The sequence below is a fragment of the Mustela nigripes genome, chromosome 12, assembly GCF_022355385.1.
Source record: "Mustela nigripes isolate SB6536 chromosome 12, MUSNIG.SB6536, whole genome shotgun sequence".
NCBI lineage: Eukaryota > Metazoa > Chordata > Mammalia > Carnivora > Mustelidae > Mustela > Mustela nigripes.
The window spans coordinates 31,924,573-31,939,178 of NC_081568.1; the positions used below are offsets into that span (position 1 = coordinate 31,924,573).

Sequence of the window (14,606 nt, forward strand, 5' to 3'; positions counted from 1 at the left end):
AGTGGTAGACAGTCTTCGTGGGATAAACAAAGACAATATGATCCTGACCATGAAATATATGCCACTGCCTAAGCCACAGTTTTAAATACCACAGTTAAAAAAAATAGTCTTAAGAGTCCTAATGCATTTCAGCATATTTGGACAATCTAGCAATAAAAATAAGAAATGCTTTTGTCCTAAGAAAGATACATTATCTGAAAAAAAGAGAATCCTAATAATCACTACAGACTTTCCAGTGCATAAGCTAAATATAAAAACCCTAAACTATTAACAAATTAAATCCAGCAACTTATTAAAAAGTATAAAGTTCACATGACCATGTAGGATACACCTCAGAAAATAAGAAAAACTCATATGTAACAAATAACACAGGGAAAAAAAGTATAAGACTCTCAATAATACTTAACACCCATTTCGACTCTTTATAGCGATTCCCTATAAAGTTCCTAACAAAAAGTATATAAATCACAGAAATTCCATTTCATGGTGCGATTATCCACTAAGCTTCAATGATACTATGTCTAAAAGTGGTTACTATGTCACCTAAGAAGAGAGCAAATTATGGGTGACTTTCAGCCTATCTCTAAGTATTTCCAAATGTTATTTCAGACACAACATGAAAAACTTTGGAAATGTGCTATGTTTTAGTCTCTGAAAAGTTAAATTATTCCTTCATAATAATCCTTCTACTCATAATATTCTAAGAAATGGAGTAGTAGAAAATTCTGTAGGACTTAAAACTAGTGAATCTGTTTGTTCCAGTATTAGCTTATCAGGCCGATCTTTTTCTACTTCCCTCCCACCCACACCTCTGCTCCACTCAGCTGCTCATGTGCCCAGTCTCCACCCACGTATCCTGTCGTTCTTTGTTCATGGGGGCCCCCCAGTACACAAACATATGCACATCTAAGATTTCCCTCCTCCCCCTCTTCACTATTCAAAAGCTTGCTCTCCTCTAAGACCAAGTTAAAATTCCATTCTTCATCAAGCCCGTATGAGTACCACTTACCTGACCGTGTAGCATCACTTGTGTTCCTGAAGTACTTTGTTTTACAAGGTACTTTCAATACCATCACTAATAAACAATTATTCTCACAGAAAGTTCATTCCCTTAGTGCTCATAAAGTCCTCCAAGATTGGCATTACTTGTTCTCATTTTACTGAAGAGGAAACAAAGGTAGAGAACAGCTACAGGACCAGTCCACAGGCACATGGTATTAATCCTGTGAAAACCAGGAAGCGAGCTCTTACAGTTACAAGACTAATGCTTTTCCGGCTACCTAATGCTTTCTCCCACTTCATTTTTCTCTATTTTTTTCATGTATTTTTGTCTTCTCTTCACTAATGAGTTCAGGGACCAAAAGGTAGTTTCACCTGTACTCTCTACAACAGCCAGAACAAGGCCAGGCACACAGATTTTATCTACCTACCCTACCTTCTCTCAGAGAAGTCTTGGAAAGCAGCAAAGAAAAGCATGAGACATGAAACATGTGGACAAAAACTAGCCTGCTGAAAATACATTTAAGAAAAGAAAGAAAGAAAGAAAGAAAGAAATGAAAACAAATTTTACCTTAAAAGAAAAGTAGCAGATACCTTAATTCTTACTTTGTTCTATCTTACCATTCCAGGTATAGAAGTTACAAGAAATCCCAAGACTAAGGGAATGGGAATATGGGTAGAAAGAACTAAGAGATTAAAATTCTACGTAGAGCAGAAGGACTTTAAGACACTGGGATATGTGAGGTTTAGGAGCCATGGCTTTAGAAAAAGGGGCTGGTCTGGAGACCAAGGTCAGTCCAGTAAAGCACCCTATAACGAGTGTTTCAGGCTTTGCAGACCATGGAGTCTCTGTCACAACTGCTCAATTCTGCTGCCGCAGAAAAATCAGTCACAGATAACAATACACAAAGATGCACGCTTGTGTCCAATAAAACTTTATAAATGTTTATTTAAAAAATTTATAAATATGGTGTGCCAACCCTTGCATTACTTGGTCCAACCACTTAAAAAATCTGTCACATCTGTCAAATGTCCTTTTCACTTTCAGTCCTAGTTTCTGCCTAACTCAACCAGGAACTGTTATCACCCCCATGGCAGGCATTTATATCAATTCACAGAGGTGGTCTGGTTGTCATTGTGACTTAGGGACACTATTGACAAGGGTCCAGGGATGCTAACATGTGGCAAGACAAGGGGCAATCCTCATCAACAAAGACCTGTCCTGCCCAAAATGCCAACAGCTCTGTTCCTGAGAAACAGGGCAGCCTCCCCCATCCCAACCTTCCCACCCCTCAAGCTGCTTCCATTATCGCAAAGTAGGAAACGAGAAGTTCCCGGTAACACTGACCATGGCTTAGTTCTGTTTTCTCTTTTCATTAGGCAGCACGTGCACACAGGTACCCATACCAACATATACATGTGCAAACACAGGCACAGAGATTTGAGGGGAAAAAAAGAAAAGGCCACTCCACCCTCTTAGTGGTGCTGCTTTTATTTTGAAGGCGTTGCTAAGTGAAATGTGTTTTATGGCCACGGGACACGCAAAGGTTTGAAGGAAAAAGTGAGCTGTTTTCCACCAACTGAAAAGCAGCAGCAACTGGTGGGCATTTATTTCACTATCATAAGCTTATTGAATTCCCTCTCCTCCCCCATTTTTCGTTTCTCTCTGATATATGTCTCCTGGCCTACAAACAAAGGGTGCCAACCCCCAGTTCCTCTGTTTTTGGATCCCAGGAAACTTGGCACCCAATAAATCAATGGTCTCTCATAACTTCTCCAGCATATCTCTTAATTCAACTTGAGACTGGAACAGACTGACCAGACACGGCCCTACTGCAGCTGTTGGATAGGAAGCATTACAAGATAAAAACTTGGTTTAAAGTCACTATGGTTAATAAGTGACCAAAGTCTGATTCAGCCAGTGTAAAGACAACCTGAGCCGTGTGCTGGTGAGCTAGCACAAAGAGAATGGGCACAGGGATCGTGCTGGGCAGGGTGAGGTGAGGTAGGCCCTACACTGAGGAGAACAACAGCTGGTGAACAAGCAAGCAAGTGAGCACACTCATTTATCAGACAGAAATGTCAAAGTGTTTAACTACTTTGCTCCCAATTAGATTTTTAATTTACTACAGCTTCAAGCTTAATGAGCTCTGTAGTTATAAGCTTGTTCATCTGGCAGAAATTTATTAAGCATCTCCTCTGAGCCAGGTAGTTTTCTGGAAACTGAGAATACGGCATTCGACAAGATATAAAATGACCTACCGTTTTTCTAGATCTTCCATTCCAGAATGTTTGCATGCAGGAAGAAGGTAGAGAAAGATAACAAACCTAAGTTAAAATATGATGAGTGTGGATTTAAAAAAAAAAAGTGGAGGGACATGAAAGGGAATGACTAGATGGCTACTCTGAATGTATGGTCAGAAAAGATCTCTCTAGTAAGGCATTTGAGCTGTGATCTGACTGACAAAAAGTGGTCAGCTAACTGAAGATCTGGAGGAAGTTCATCCCAGACAATGGGAAGAGCCTAAGCCAAGGGAGGACCAAACACCTCATGTTTTGAGGAAAGGAAAGAAAACTATCATGGCTATAGTTGGAGGAGGAAGGCAGATGAGAGCTACAAGAGGCCACGATTACTTAGGAACCAGGAGGCCATGGTTACGAGTGTGGCTTTTATCTCATGAATGATGTGGAATCTGTAGAGATTTGATACAACACACAGACACGATTTACATTTTGAAAAGATCAGTCAGGCCCAGGGAAGAGAAGAGTCTGTAGAGCTATAAGAATGAGCACAGGAGGGGCACCTGGGTGGCTCAGTGGGTTAAGCCTCTGCCTTCGGCTCAGGTCATGATCTCAGGTCCTGCGATTGAGCCCCACATTGAGCTCTCTGCTCAGCGGGGAACCTGCTTCCCCTCCTCTCTCTCTGCCTGCCTCTCTGCCTACTTGTGACCTCTGTCTGTCAAATAAATAAATAAAATCTTAAAAAAAAAAAAAAAAAGAATGAGCACAGGAAAGCCATTAGGAGACCACCTGAATGATTCAGGTAAGAGATGAGATTAGGAATCCAGCAGTGAAAACAGAGAGGATAAAAAAGATTTAGAATATGTTTAAAAAATAAAGTCAACTTAAACTGGATATGAGGAGCAAAAAAAAAAAAAAGAAAGAAAATCCAGGATGACATCTTAACTTGGATTTCCTAGGAAACAGAGCTTGAGACCTAAGCTTGTTCTTTGTAGGGGATAGGATCCCAGGGAAGGAAGAGTGAGGGAAAAAAAGACAAGTAAGGCAGCAAAGAGGGAGAATAAATACAAGGCATCTGCTGAGCTGGCAAAAGCTTCAAAAACAGACAAATGACTGCTAATCTTGTAAAACTTTTTCAGAAGACTGTACAAAACCTGTGTGTCTTGGAAACTGTCCAGTGAGAGGACGAAGGAAGAAGAATTTTACCTTCTTTACCCTTCTCCCACCAATTCTACCCCACAAGCTTTTAACCCTTCCCACTTCTCAACATGTGACCCACTCCTTCCAGAGCACCTACAGGTCCAAAATGGCCAGTGTCAAGGTGTGATGGTCTTGGACTGTCAGGTAGCACAATGAATGCAGGCTGTCTGGTCCGTAAGAACAGCAGCAGCTGCCAGGGCTTCATGGCCAAAAGAACAGCATGAGGGGCAGGCAAATGGGAGTACCTGAGGCCAATTAGCTCTGCACTGGCACAGAAACCCACAGAGCTGACTCTGGCTTTCAGGCTTATGGACTTGGGTAAATGGTGATCCCTTTTACTGACACGCAGAAGACTAAAAAGTACCAGATGTTTGCAAGAAAAATCAAGAGTTCTGCTTAGTACATGTTCAATCTGAGATATGAATCAGACATCCAAGTGGGTATAAAGTAAGCACTGGAGATTGACGAGTCTGGAATTCATGTGGGAAGACAGCACTATAGACATATTTGGCAGTCATCGGGATAGAGATGGCACTGAAAGCAAGAGACTATGTAAGTTTAAGAAAGGGGGGAAAAGGATATAGAAAAGAGAAGAAGTACTGCATAAATACTTTGGCCCACTGATGTTTAGAAAATGAACAGAAGAGGATGAAGCAAAGATGAACAAGTGGAGAGTAAGACCAAAGAAAAAACCAGGAGTGTGGCGCTGTAGATGAGAGAGCAGTGTATCTAGGAAGACAGGGGACAGCTATGCTGGAGGATGACGGGTACGGTGAATGAGAACAGAGACATGATGACCGGAGGTCATAGGACCTTCACAAGAAGGCTGCGGGGGACCAGTGGGAATAGAAACCTGACTGGAAGAGACCCAGAGAAGATTCATCAAGGAAATGGAGTTTGTGGTAAAAGGGGAGCGAAGAAATGGGAGGGCACGCACAGACAAGGGAAGCTTTTCAAATGACTGTCATCAAGGTATTTTCGTACACCAGTGAGAAGAAACCAAAAGAGAGGGAGGAACATATGACACCCAAAGGAGGATCACGGTCTTTACACAGATCCATGCTGACGTCAATAAAATGCGTGCCATGCAGCCAGACTGCCCTCATGTTCACTTTGATAGGTATACTTTTCTAGACAAGAAATAAGTTTCATGATAAATTCTAATTATAGTTCGGCTTCACACACACACACACACACACACACACACACACACACACTAAATCCCACAGCGGAAAATCAGACAATTTATCTACATAATCAAATATCACCATCTAGTGGCTGAAACCTTAAAAGTCAACATATCAAAGTTTGGACTCACACCAAGACTCCTGAAAGGTATAACCCAATTAGTAACAATTCTAGTAAAAGGTGTCTGCACAAAATAACTTATAAAAAATCTTAATATTACATGAAACGCACCAATCACATAAAAAAAAATCCTAAAACATAATATCTGAAGTACATGTATTGAATGTTTCCGAGGTGCCAGATGACATGTTAAGCTCTTTCACATGGACTTGCTTTTTAATCCCCCAACAGTCTATGAGAGAAGTCTTACCATTTTATACATGAGGAAATTGACACTTAAAAAGTTAATAATCTGCCAAAGGTTTCATAGACATGATAAAGCTAGGATCTGAACAGAGGTAAGAGGACTTCAAAATCCACACTCTTAATCACTATACTCACAATACTATGCCTGTGCATTAAAATCACTTAGTGTTTAGAGGAGAACACCAGTTTTTGGTTACAAAGAATTATAAATACTATAAGGGAGAACTCCAGATCTTAAAAACCATTCGATTGCAAACCAAAGTTTTCTAAGGGTAGTTAGTTACTAATGAAGGAAACTCACAGCAGGAGCCTATAATGCCAAAAACTTGTGCTGCCTTTTGAGGATGACATTAACACATTTGGCTTGTGCTATATTTCATGTGTTCAGACCACACTCTAAGTGCTAAATAAAACTAAATGAGAAAATACTAAGTGCAAAAAAAAAAAAAAAAGAAAGAAAGAAAGAGGAAAGAAAGAAAAGGAAGGAAGGAAGGAGCTAGGGAAGGAGGAAGGGAAAGAAGGAAGAAAATCACAAGGAGGCAAAAGCTAGAAAGTAGAAGTAACTCCCTCTTCTTCATCAACCTTTCTCCCTTCCTCCATCTCTAGCAAGTCCTCCAGAGGCACTCCTACTTCTCTACCATTCTAATGATTCATACTCGTGCCAAGTTCAAAGCTGTTCCAAATTCTGATGCACTTAATCTTTACCATCATTTAAAAACAACAACTAAAAAAAGTGACACGATTTTATATAACCTCTGAGATGTGAACTTGAGGAGTTGAGATTCTAATTCAAGAATTAGAAATATGGGGGCGCCTGGGTGGCTCAGTGGGTTAAGCCTCTACCTTCAGCTCAGGTCATGATCTCAGGGTCCTGGGATCGAGCCCCGCATCGGGCTCTCTGCTCAGCAGGGAGCCTGCTTCTTCCTCTCTCTCTGCCTGCCTCACTGCCTACTTGTGATCTCCCTCTGTCAAATAAATAAATAAAATCTTTAAAAAAAAAAAGAATTGGGAATATGTGCAACTGCAAAATTCCCACCCCTCACCCCATTTCCAGACTGGGGACTTCTGCCACTGCTCCCAGAGCACAGGAAATAATTTAAAAGGCTAACACAGTGACCCTGAGACCATAACCCAAGCTAAATCAAGAGTCAAATGCTAAACCGACCAAGATGCCTGGGCGCCCCTGATTTTTTTTTTAAAATCAAATTTACTGGACTATAATCTAGATGCCAAAACATGTACCCATTTTAAGCATATCCTTCAATGAGCTTTTACAAACGTACACATACAGGTAAATACCACAACCATTCATCATAAGAAACATTTTTAGTAACCCAAAAAGTTCCCTAGGCCCTTTCGCAAACAACCCACCCCAATTTCTGGTTCCAGACAAATACTATGGATTAGAGTTCCATTTAGGGGTTGCATAGATGGAATCAGTATGCTCTCTTCCTAATTTCTCTGAACATGATCATTTTTGGATGCATTAATCATCCCTTTTCATTGCTCCATAGGACACTGCTGGATGGATAAACCACAATTTATTTCTCTATTCACCTGCTGATAGATATTTTGGTTGTTTCCACTTCATAGACACTATGAATACTACTACTAGGAACACTGTTAGGTAAGTCTTTGAGTGAATATTTTCCTTTCTCCTGAATAAATACCTAGGAGGGAGTAGACTGCTAGATTGTATGGTAATGCTGTATATTTAACGTTAGAAGAAATAGCCAGACTGTGGTCTGAAGTAGTTAAACTGTTTTACATTTTCATGGACAATGGCTTGAAAGTTTGAGTTGTCCCACATCCTCCCTTGGTATTGTCAGTCCTTTCCATTTTAGCATTCTGGTAGTTACACAGCAGTATGCTGTAGTTTTACTTGGAAGTTTTCTAGGGACTATTCATGCTGAACAGCTTTTCATGTGCATGTGGGCCATTCATGTATCTTCTTTTGTAAAGCTTCAGGTCAAACTTTGTATACAATCTTTAACTGGCTAGTGTCTTGCCACTGAGTTGTGCCAGTGTCTATGTCCTATGTCAGATATGGACATAGGAAAATGTTCTATGTCAGATATATATGCATTATAAATATTCTCTCTGAATTTTCATTTTCTCAATTATGCCTTTTGATAACCAGATGTTTCAACTTTACTCAACTACCACATAAATGTGAGTAATTTCTGCACCTTATATTCTTTTCATGATCTGTAGATGTCCATTCTTACACTAACACTATTAAGGCACAGCATTCAAGAATGTGCTGATGCAATAAAATAGCGTTAAGTTCTCTACATATTTTTTGGCCCATAGAATTATTTTGGCCAGTCTAGATTCTTTCCATTTCCTTAGGAATTTAAGGATAAGCTTGTCAATTACTACAAGATCAAGCCTGCCAGGATTTTGATTGGAATTTCATTACATTTACAGCTTCATTTGAGGGTCTGATAGGAGCCACAAATTGTTCTAATTTGGGGGTACTACCTCCGACTGGATGCTCAAAGAGGGGCTCATGGAGATGATCACATGTGAGTGTAGATCAGAAGGACAAGAAGAGAGAAATTAGAAGACAGAAGATAAGAGCTCTTCCGACAGAGCATCACAGGACAAAGTTGTATAAAAACTTTGTTCAAAAACACAAGGAAGGCCAGTGTTGCTAAAATGTAGTGATAATGAAAATGCTTAAAGATGAAGTTGATTCAGGGACGCCTGGGTGGCTCAGTTGGTTAAGCAGCTGCCTTCGGCTCAGGTCATGATCCCAGCGTCCTGGGATCGAGTCCCACATCAGGCTCCTTGCTCGGCAGGGAGCCTGCTTCTCCCTCTGCCTCTGCCTGCCACTCTGTCTGCCTGTGCTTGCTTTCTCCCCCTCTCTGATAAATAAATAAATAAACCTTTAAAAAAAAAAAAAAAAAAAAGATGAAGTTGATTCAGAAGACAGGCCCTGAGGTTCTGTAGTGTTTTGTTTTGTTATTTAAAAGATTTTATTTATTTATATGACCCAGAGAGAGAGATCACACATAGGCATAGAGGCAGGTAGAGGGGGAGAGGGTTCTGAGCAGAGAACCTGATGCAGGGCTTGATCCTAGGACCCTGAGATCATGACCTGAGCCAAAGGCAGAGGCTTAACGCACTGAACCACCCAGGCGCCCCAAAGAGAAACAGGCTCCCCATTGAGCAAGGAGCCCAATGCGGGACTCGATCCCAGGATTCTGGGATCATAACCTGAGCTGAAGGCAGCAGCTTAACCAACTGAGCCACCCAGTCGATCCTGTTTCATTTTATGTTGTTTTTTTTTTTTTTAATTTAGCTTCACTATTCCTCCTCGAATTATTTTTTACTCCTCATATTAACTTAAATCAAGTTTAATGTTATCTTAGGTCTTTTTAAACTATTATTTCTATTTAGTTTTGGCACAGAGTAGCCAAACTGTTCAATCCCACTAGATTCCTTTTATTCTGTTTAGTTATCTTCTAAAGCTGTGTATATATTACTCCAAAACAAATGCTGACCAGCAAAAATACGCAATCATTTCACAGTGTTCTCTATTCAAAATAAAGCACCGAACCCAGCTGATGTCAGTGAAACGACTCAATGTTTTGACATGCAGGCAGAAAACAAGAGTTATTTTGTTTATCTACAGAGTTGCTATCTCCCTTGTATCACAGGAAATTCAGAGGGACTCCCATGGTAATAACTGAATAGCTTTTCCCTCCTGCACACTAGTGTGGTCTAGAGAAAAAGGCATAAACAAAGTTAATGAACTTTTAACAGGCACTTACAGGAATTTCTAAAGATGTTTTATCAATGTTCTGAAAATGATTTCATAAATGTGGAAAATTTATAGTGGTTTTTCTTCTAAGAATGGTCAATCTTGAAAAGTTCTACTTTTTTTTTTTGGAAGATTTTATTTATTTATTTGACAGAGAGAGAGAGATCATAAGTAAGCAGACAGGCAGGCGGGGCGCGGGGGTGGGGAGGCAGGCCACCCGCTGAGCAGAGAGCCTGACGCAGGTCTCGCAGGTCTCTATGCGGGTCTCGATCCCAGGACCCTGAGATCATGACCTGAGCCGAAGGCAGAGGCTTAACCCACTGAGCCACCCAGGTGCCCCGAAAACTTTTTTTTAAAAGATTTTATTTCTTTGAGAGAGTGCGAGTGTGAGAGAGAGATCATGAGCAGGGGAAAGTGAAGAGGGAAAAGCAGACTCCCCACTGAGCAGGGAGCTGGAAGTGGGACTCAACCCCAGGACCCTGGGATCATGACCCAAGCCAAAGGCAGACACTTAACTGACTGAGCCACGCAGGCGCCCCAAAAGAAAGTTTTTTATGCATAAAATATCAGAAGTAGGATTAAGAATATAACATGTTAGTTGTCCTTGATTGTTATTTATTTGCCATCATTCATTTCCAATTTGAGGTGCTAATATACTCTAGTCTAGACACCAGTTGATGTTTTACATTAAAATATATTAATAAAAGATTACTCCAAAATCAAAAATAAAAACAGAACTAGAAACCAAAATGTTGTTTCTTCAAATCTGACTCATTCACAACAAAAATGACTAACAAGGAATCTTATACCCACCCTGAGCAATTTTAATTAAGAAGAAAAAAGAACAAAGAGAAGAAAACTGCTTTTTGTTCAGTACTGCTTTTTTTTTCTTTTTGTGTTTTTTGTTTTGTTTTGTTTTGTTTTGTTTTGAGAGAGAGAGATAGATCACAAGCAGGCAGAGAGACAGGCAGAGAAGGAGGGGGAAGCAGGCCCCCCGTTGTCCAGAGAGCCCAATGCAGGGCTTGATCCCAGGACCCTGAGATCAAGACCTAAGCCGAAAGCAAAGGCTTAACCCACTGAGCCACCCAGATGCCCCTCAGTACTACTTTTAATTTCTCAAATTTTTCATTACCACATGGAAGTTACCAGTCAAAGGCACACAGGCCTGATTTTAGATCTCTGGATGACCTGAAGGGTATTGTCCTAAACTCTGACCTATTCAGATACCACTCCTGCCGACCATACATGTATCTTCTCGAAATAATATCCTTAGTGCAAAAAAAAAAAAAAACAAAAAAAACTCCTCATGTTAGCTAGTATAATTCTCTTAATATATTTCATTCCCCAAGGATAAATGTTTCAGGATTTTATTTAAGATTTTATTTATTTGAGAGATACAGAGAGACAGAGCATGAGCGAAGAGTGGGAGAAGCAGACTCCCTTCTGAGCAGGGAGACTGATGCAGAGATTAATCCCAAGACTCTGAGATCATGACCTGAGCTGAGGGCAGAGGCTTAACCAACTGAGCCATCCAGGCACTCCAATATTTCAAGATTTTTATTAAAATATGACTTTCAGCAGATATTAAACACAGTAAACTGACATAGGCATGACATCTTTCAAATGGCTGCATTGATGACAACCTCATGTTACTTCTCTCCCAATATGATACAGTAGAAAGTACAAACCTATTAAGTCCTCTTGCAGAAAAGTCAATCAGAATCGAAATCAAATCTCCTTACCTCAGTTGACAAAAAACACATGAAACAGAGGAACAAGTTAAATGACATCCATAAGGAACAATTAAATAGAAACTTGGTCTAGACTCTTCAAAAAAGTCACTATCAGGGGGGATAAAGTAGGGGACCTAAGTAGACACTAAAGAGCTACAACCATGAAATGAATGTGTGAACTCTGACTGGATCCTGATTTAAAAACAAAACAAAAGAAAACAAACTGTAAAAAACATTTCAATGAAAATTAGAAAAATCTAAATGTGGACTGCATATTAGTTTACTAAATTGTTAACGTTCACAGATTTGATAGTTACAGTGTGTAGTAAGAGAATATTCTTATTCTTTTTTTTTTTTTTTTTTTTTAAGTAGACTCCATACCCAACATGAAGCTCAAACTAACAACCTACAGCTCAGGAGCTGCACGCTTTACTGAGCTAGCCAGGCGCCCCCGAATATCCTTACTCTTATAAAAAGCATGCTAAATTAGGAGAGAGGTGTCATGTCTACAACTTACTTTCAGACAACATAAAAAAAACCTGTAAATTTATAATTACATGTCAGTGTATATATGTATGTGTAGAAATAGATAAATAGAGCAGTTAATAGGAATTTTTTGTCTAGGTAGAGGGAATACAGAGGTTGAACTATTATTTTAACTCTAATGTAGATTTGAAATTTTTAAAAATACAAATGTCTTTTTCCACCTCTAGGTCATAAAGATACCCTTCCATATTTTCTTTCATTAACTGTGTAGTTTTACATTTCACACTAAGGTTTTTTTTGTTTGTTTGTTTGTCTCTCTAGAGTCCATATTTGTATGAGGTATCAGATAGAGACCATTTTCTTTTCCTATATAGAGAATTCCAGCTTTCTCTATAGAATCTCCAAGCCAATGGGTTCAGTCCCCACTGATTTGTGAAAGAATGATTTTTGTTCCCATGGAAAGACCTAACCAGAGATGGAGAAAAGGAACAAGAATGTAGGAAAAAAAGGAAAACAGAAAAAGGTAAAGGGTAAAGAGCAAAAGCATAAGTGCTTAGCAGAATAAGGGCTGAAGATAAGTGAAATTATTATCAAATTCCTATGCACAACCATATTTATTGAAGTACATAAAAGCCAATGAAAAAGGATAACTGAAAATCTTTAAAAAAAAAGTACATGCCCTCAAAGCCCTTCAGGAAACACCCAATTTGTCTGGTATATAATAACACAAGGAAAAAGTTTTCAGAAATTAAACTATCTCCTACCAACCAAGAATGCGGATTACATTTTACTCAGCATTTACTCTTCTTCAGATAAAACAAAAACGATAGCAAAGCAGACATTCCAAGCATCTTAGGGACTCTTCTACAAACTTTCAGACTCCATGGAATGTTTCAAGGTGTCTTTAAAACTTATTTAATTGATTAATTTACCATCTAGATCAGAATTGTAAGACATGAATTTATAGAATTCATAGCTCTTCATCTCATCACTGACAGAAATGTAAACCGTTCTCTGTAAGAAAACCTTAAAAACATACCTTTTATTTTCAGCCAAACTGGCTCCTTCATCCTTCAGCTGCTTACTCTTCTCAGCAGAGCCCTCAGAAAGCATTTCTTTCCTTCGTTTAATGCCATGAAGCCAGTTCCCTTCTTCATTCTCCACTACATCCTTCTCATCGGCAGCTTCAGCTTCAAACTGCTGGGAAGTCACCTTTGAGACCTTCTCGCCAATTTTCCTCTTCCATCCAAAGGAAGCCATTCTGGGAAATTACAAAGAAACAGCTTTAAAATTCAAACTTGGCCTTTTATAGAAGTTCTCCAAATAATAGGTGAAGAAGGGATAACAGAATCAGACTGGCACCACTTTTTAAACTCCTAATTAAATGGTGGATCAAGGCAATAGTCAACAAAGGTTGCTAACATCATAAAGAAAGCCAACTGGACAGTATCTGCTAGTGGAAGGGCCATACCACCAACGAAGTTCCTATGAAGGTCACAGATGTTGGACCTATGAAGTCAAAAACTAATTCTGAATCAGACTGAGTGTACCAAACTCTACCAGTTTATAAGAAACCTGTGATGTGGATGAGCATGCTAGATAACATGTTAGAGATGAAGACAGCAAAAACCTTTAGAAAAATAAAACTGGTTTCTTCAAGAAACAAACTTCCAGGAAAAAAGAGAAAGATGGGAAATTAAAAAGAAACTTCAGAGACATACTAAACCAAATAAAACCTAGACATACTAAACCAAATAAAACCTATGCATCTTGTTTAGCTCTGGATTCAAAGAAGCCAGTGGGAAGGAAATATTTATGAAATAATAGGGGAAACCAGAACACTGATTTGATATTTGATGATATCAAGGAATTATCACTATTGCTTAAGGTATGATAATACTATTATAATAAATGTTTATAAAAAGAACGTTTATCTTTTAGGAATATATACTAAAATATTTCATGAGATTAAATGATATCTAGAAATTTTTTTCAAAGTGATCACCCGGGATGCGGTTGCAACAGAGGAGAAATATAGATGAAAAGATTGCTCTGGGCTGATAATTGGTAACATTAGGTGATACATACACAGGATTTCTTGTACTTTCCTTTCTCATACATGTTTGAAATTTTTCACAATAAAAAAGTTTTTAAAAGAGTCAAACTTGGTAAATAACTTAATTCACAGAACTACTGGGTAAATTTAAAAGATGATACATGTTGAGCTGTTTTGTAAATCAGCAACGATACACATATGTAAAGGATAAGAAAGAAAGGACAATTGGTGAGACAAAATTAAAGAAAACCATAGAAGCACTCTACAAATTATGTATTTAGAAAAGGGATTTACTGAGGAATTCAAGAACTCTTACTATGTGCATGGATGAGCTTAAAGACACTGAGAAATTCCTGAAATTGTATATATATTTTTTTCTATGTGTGCATTCTGGAGAAGAGTATCTCAGCTTTCATTCCATTCTTAAGGGAGTCTAAACCCTGAGGTGATTATAATCAACTAGGGGCATAAGGAAAAGCCATGAAGCAGAGGTGTTTATAAACACTATCAAAGAATGGGCATTGTGGGAGTAAGGGAGAGAGAGAAATGAAATAATAAGTTCTAGCAG

The 14,606-nt window shown here is 39.0% G+C and overlaps 1 protein-coding gene across 5 annotated transcripts in view; it reads right to left on the reverse strand.

The window, feature by feature from the left end:
• Positions 1–14,606, reverse strand: part of TTC33 (tetratricopeptide repeat domain 33) — a 35,487-nt gene that overhangs the window by 18,148 nt on the left and 2,733 nt on the right. For all 5 annotated transcript variants that reach the window (XM_059417053.1, XM_059417051.1, XM_059417054.1 and 2 more), the window contains exon 2: positions 13,022–13,243. In XM_059417053.1, the coding sequence (XP_059273036.1) occupies positions 13,022–13,242 (221 nt within the window). In that variant the 5' untranslated portion in view covers position 13,243. The remainder of the gene's footprint in view (positions 1–13,021; positions 13,244–14,606) is intronic.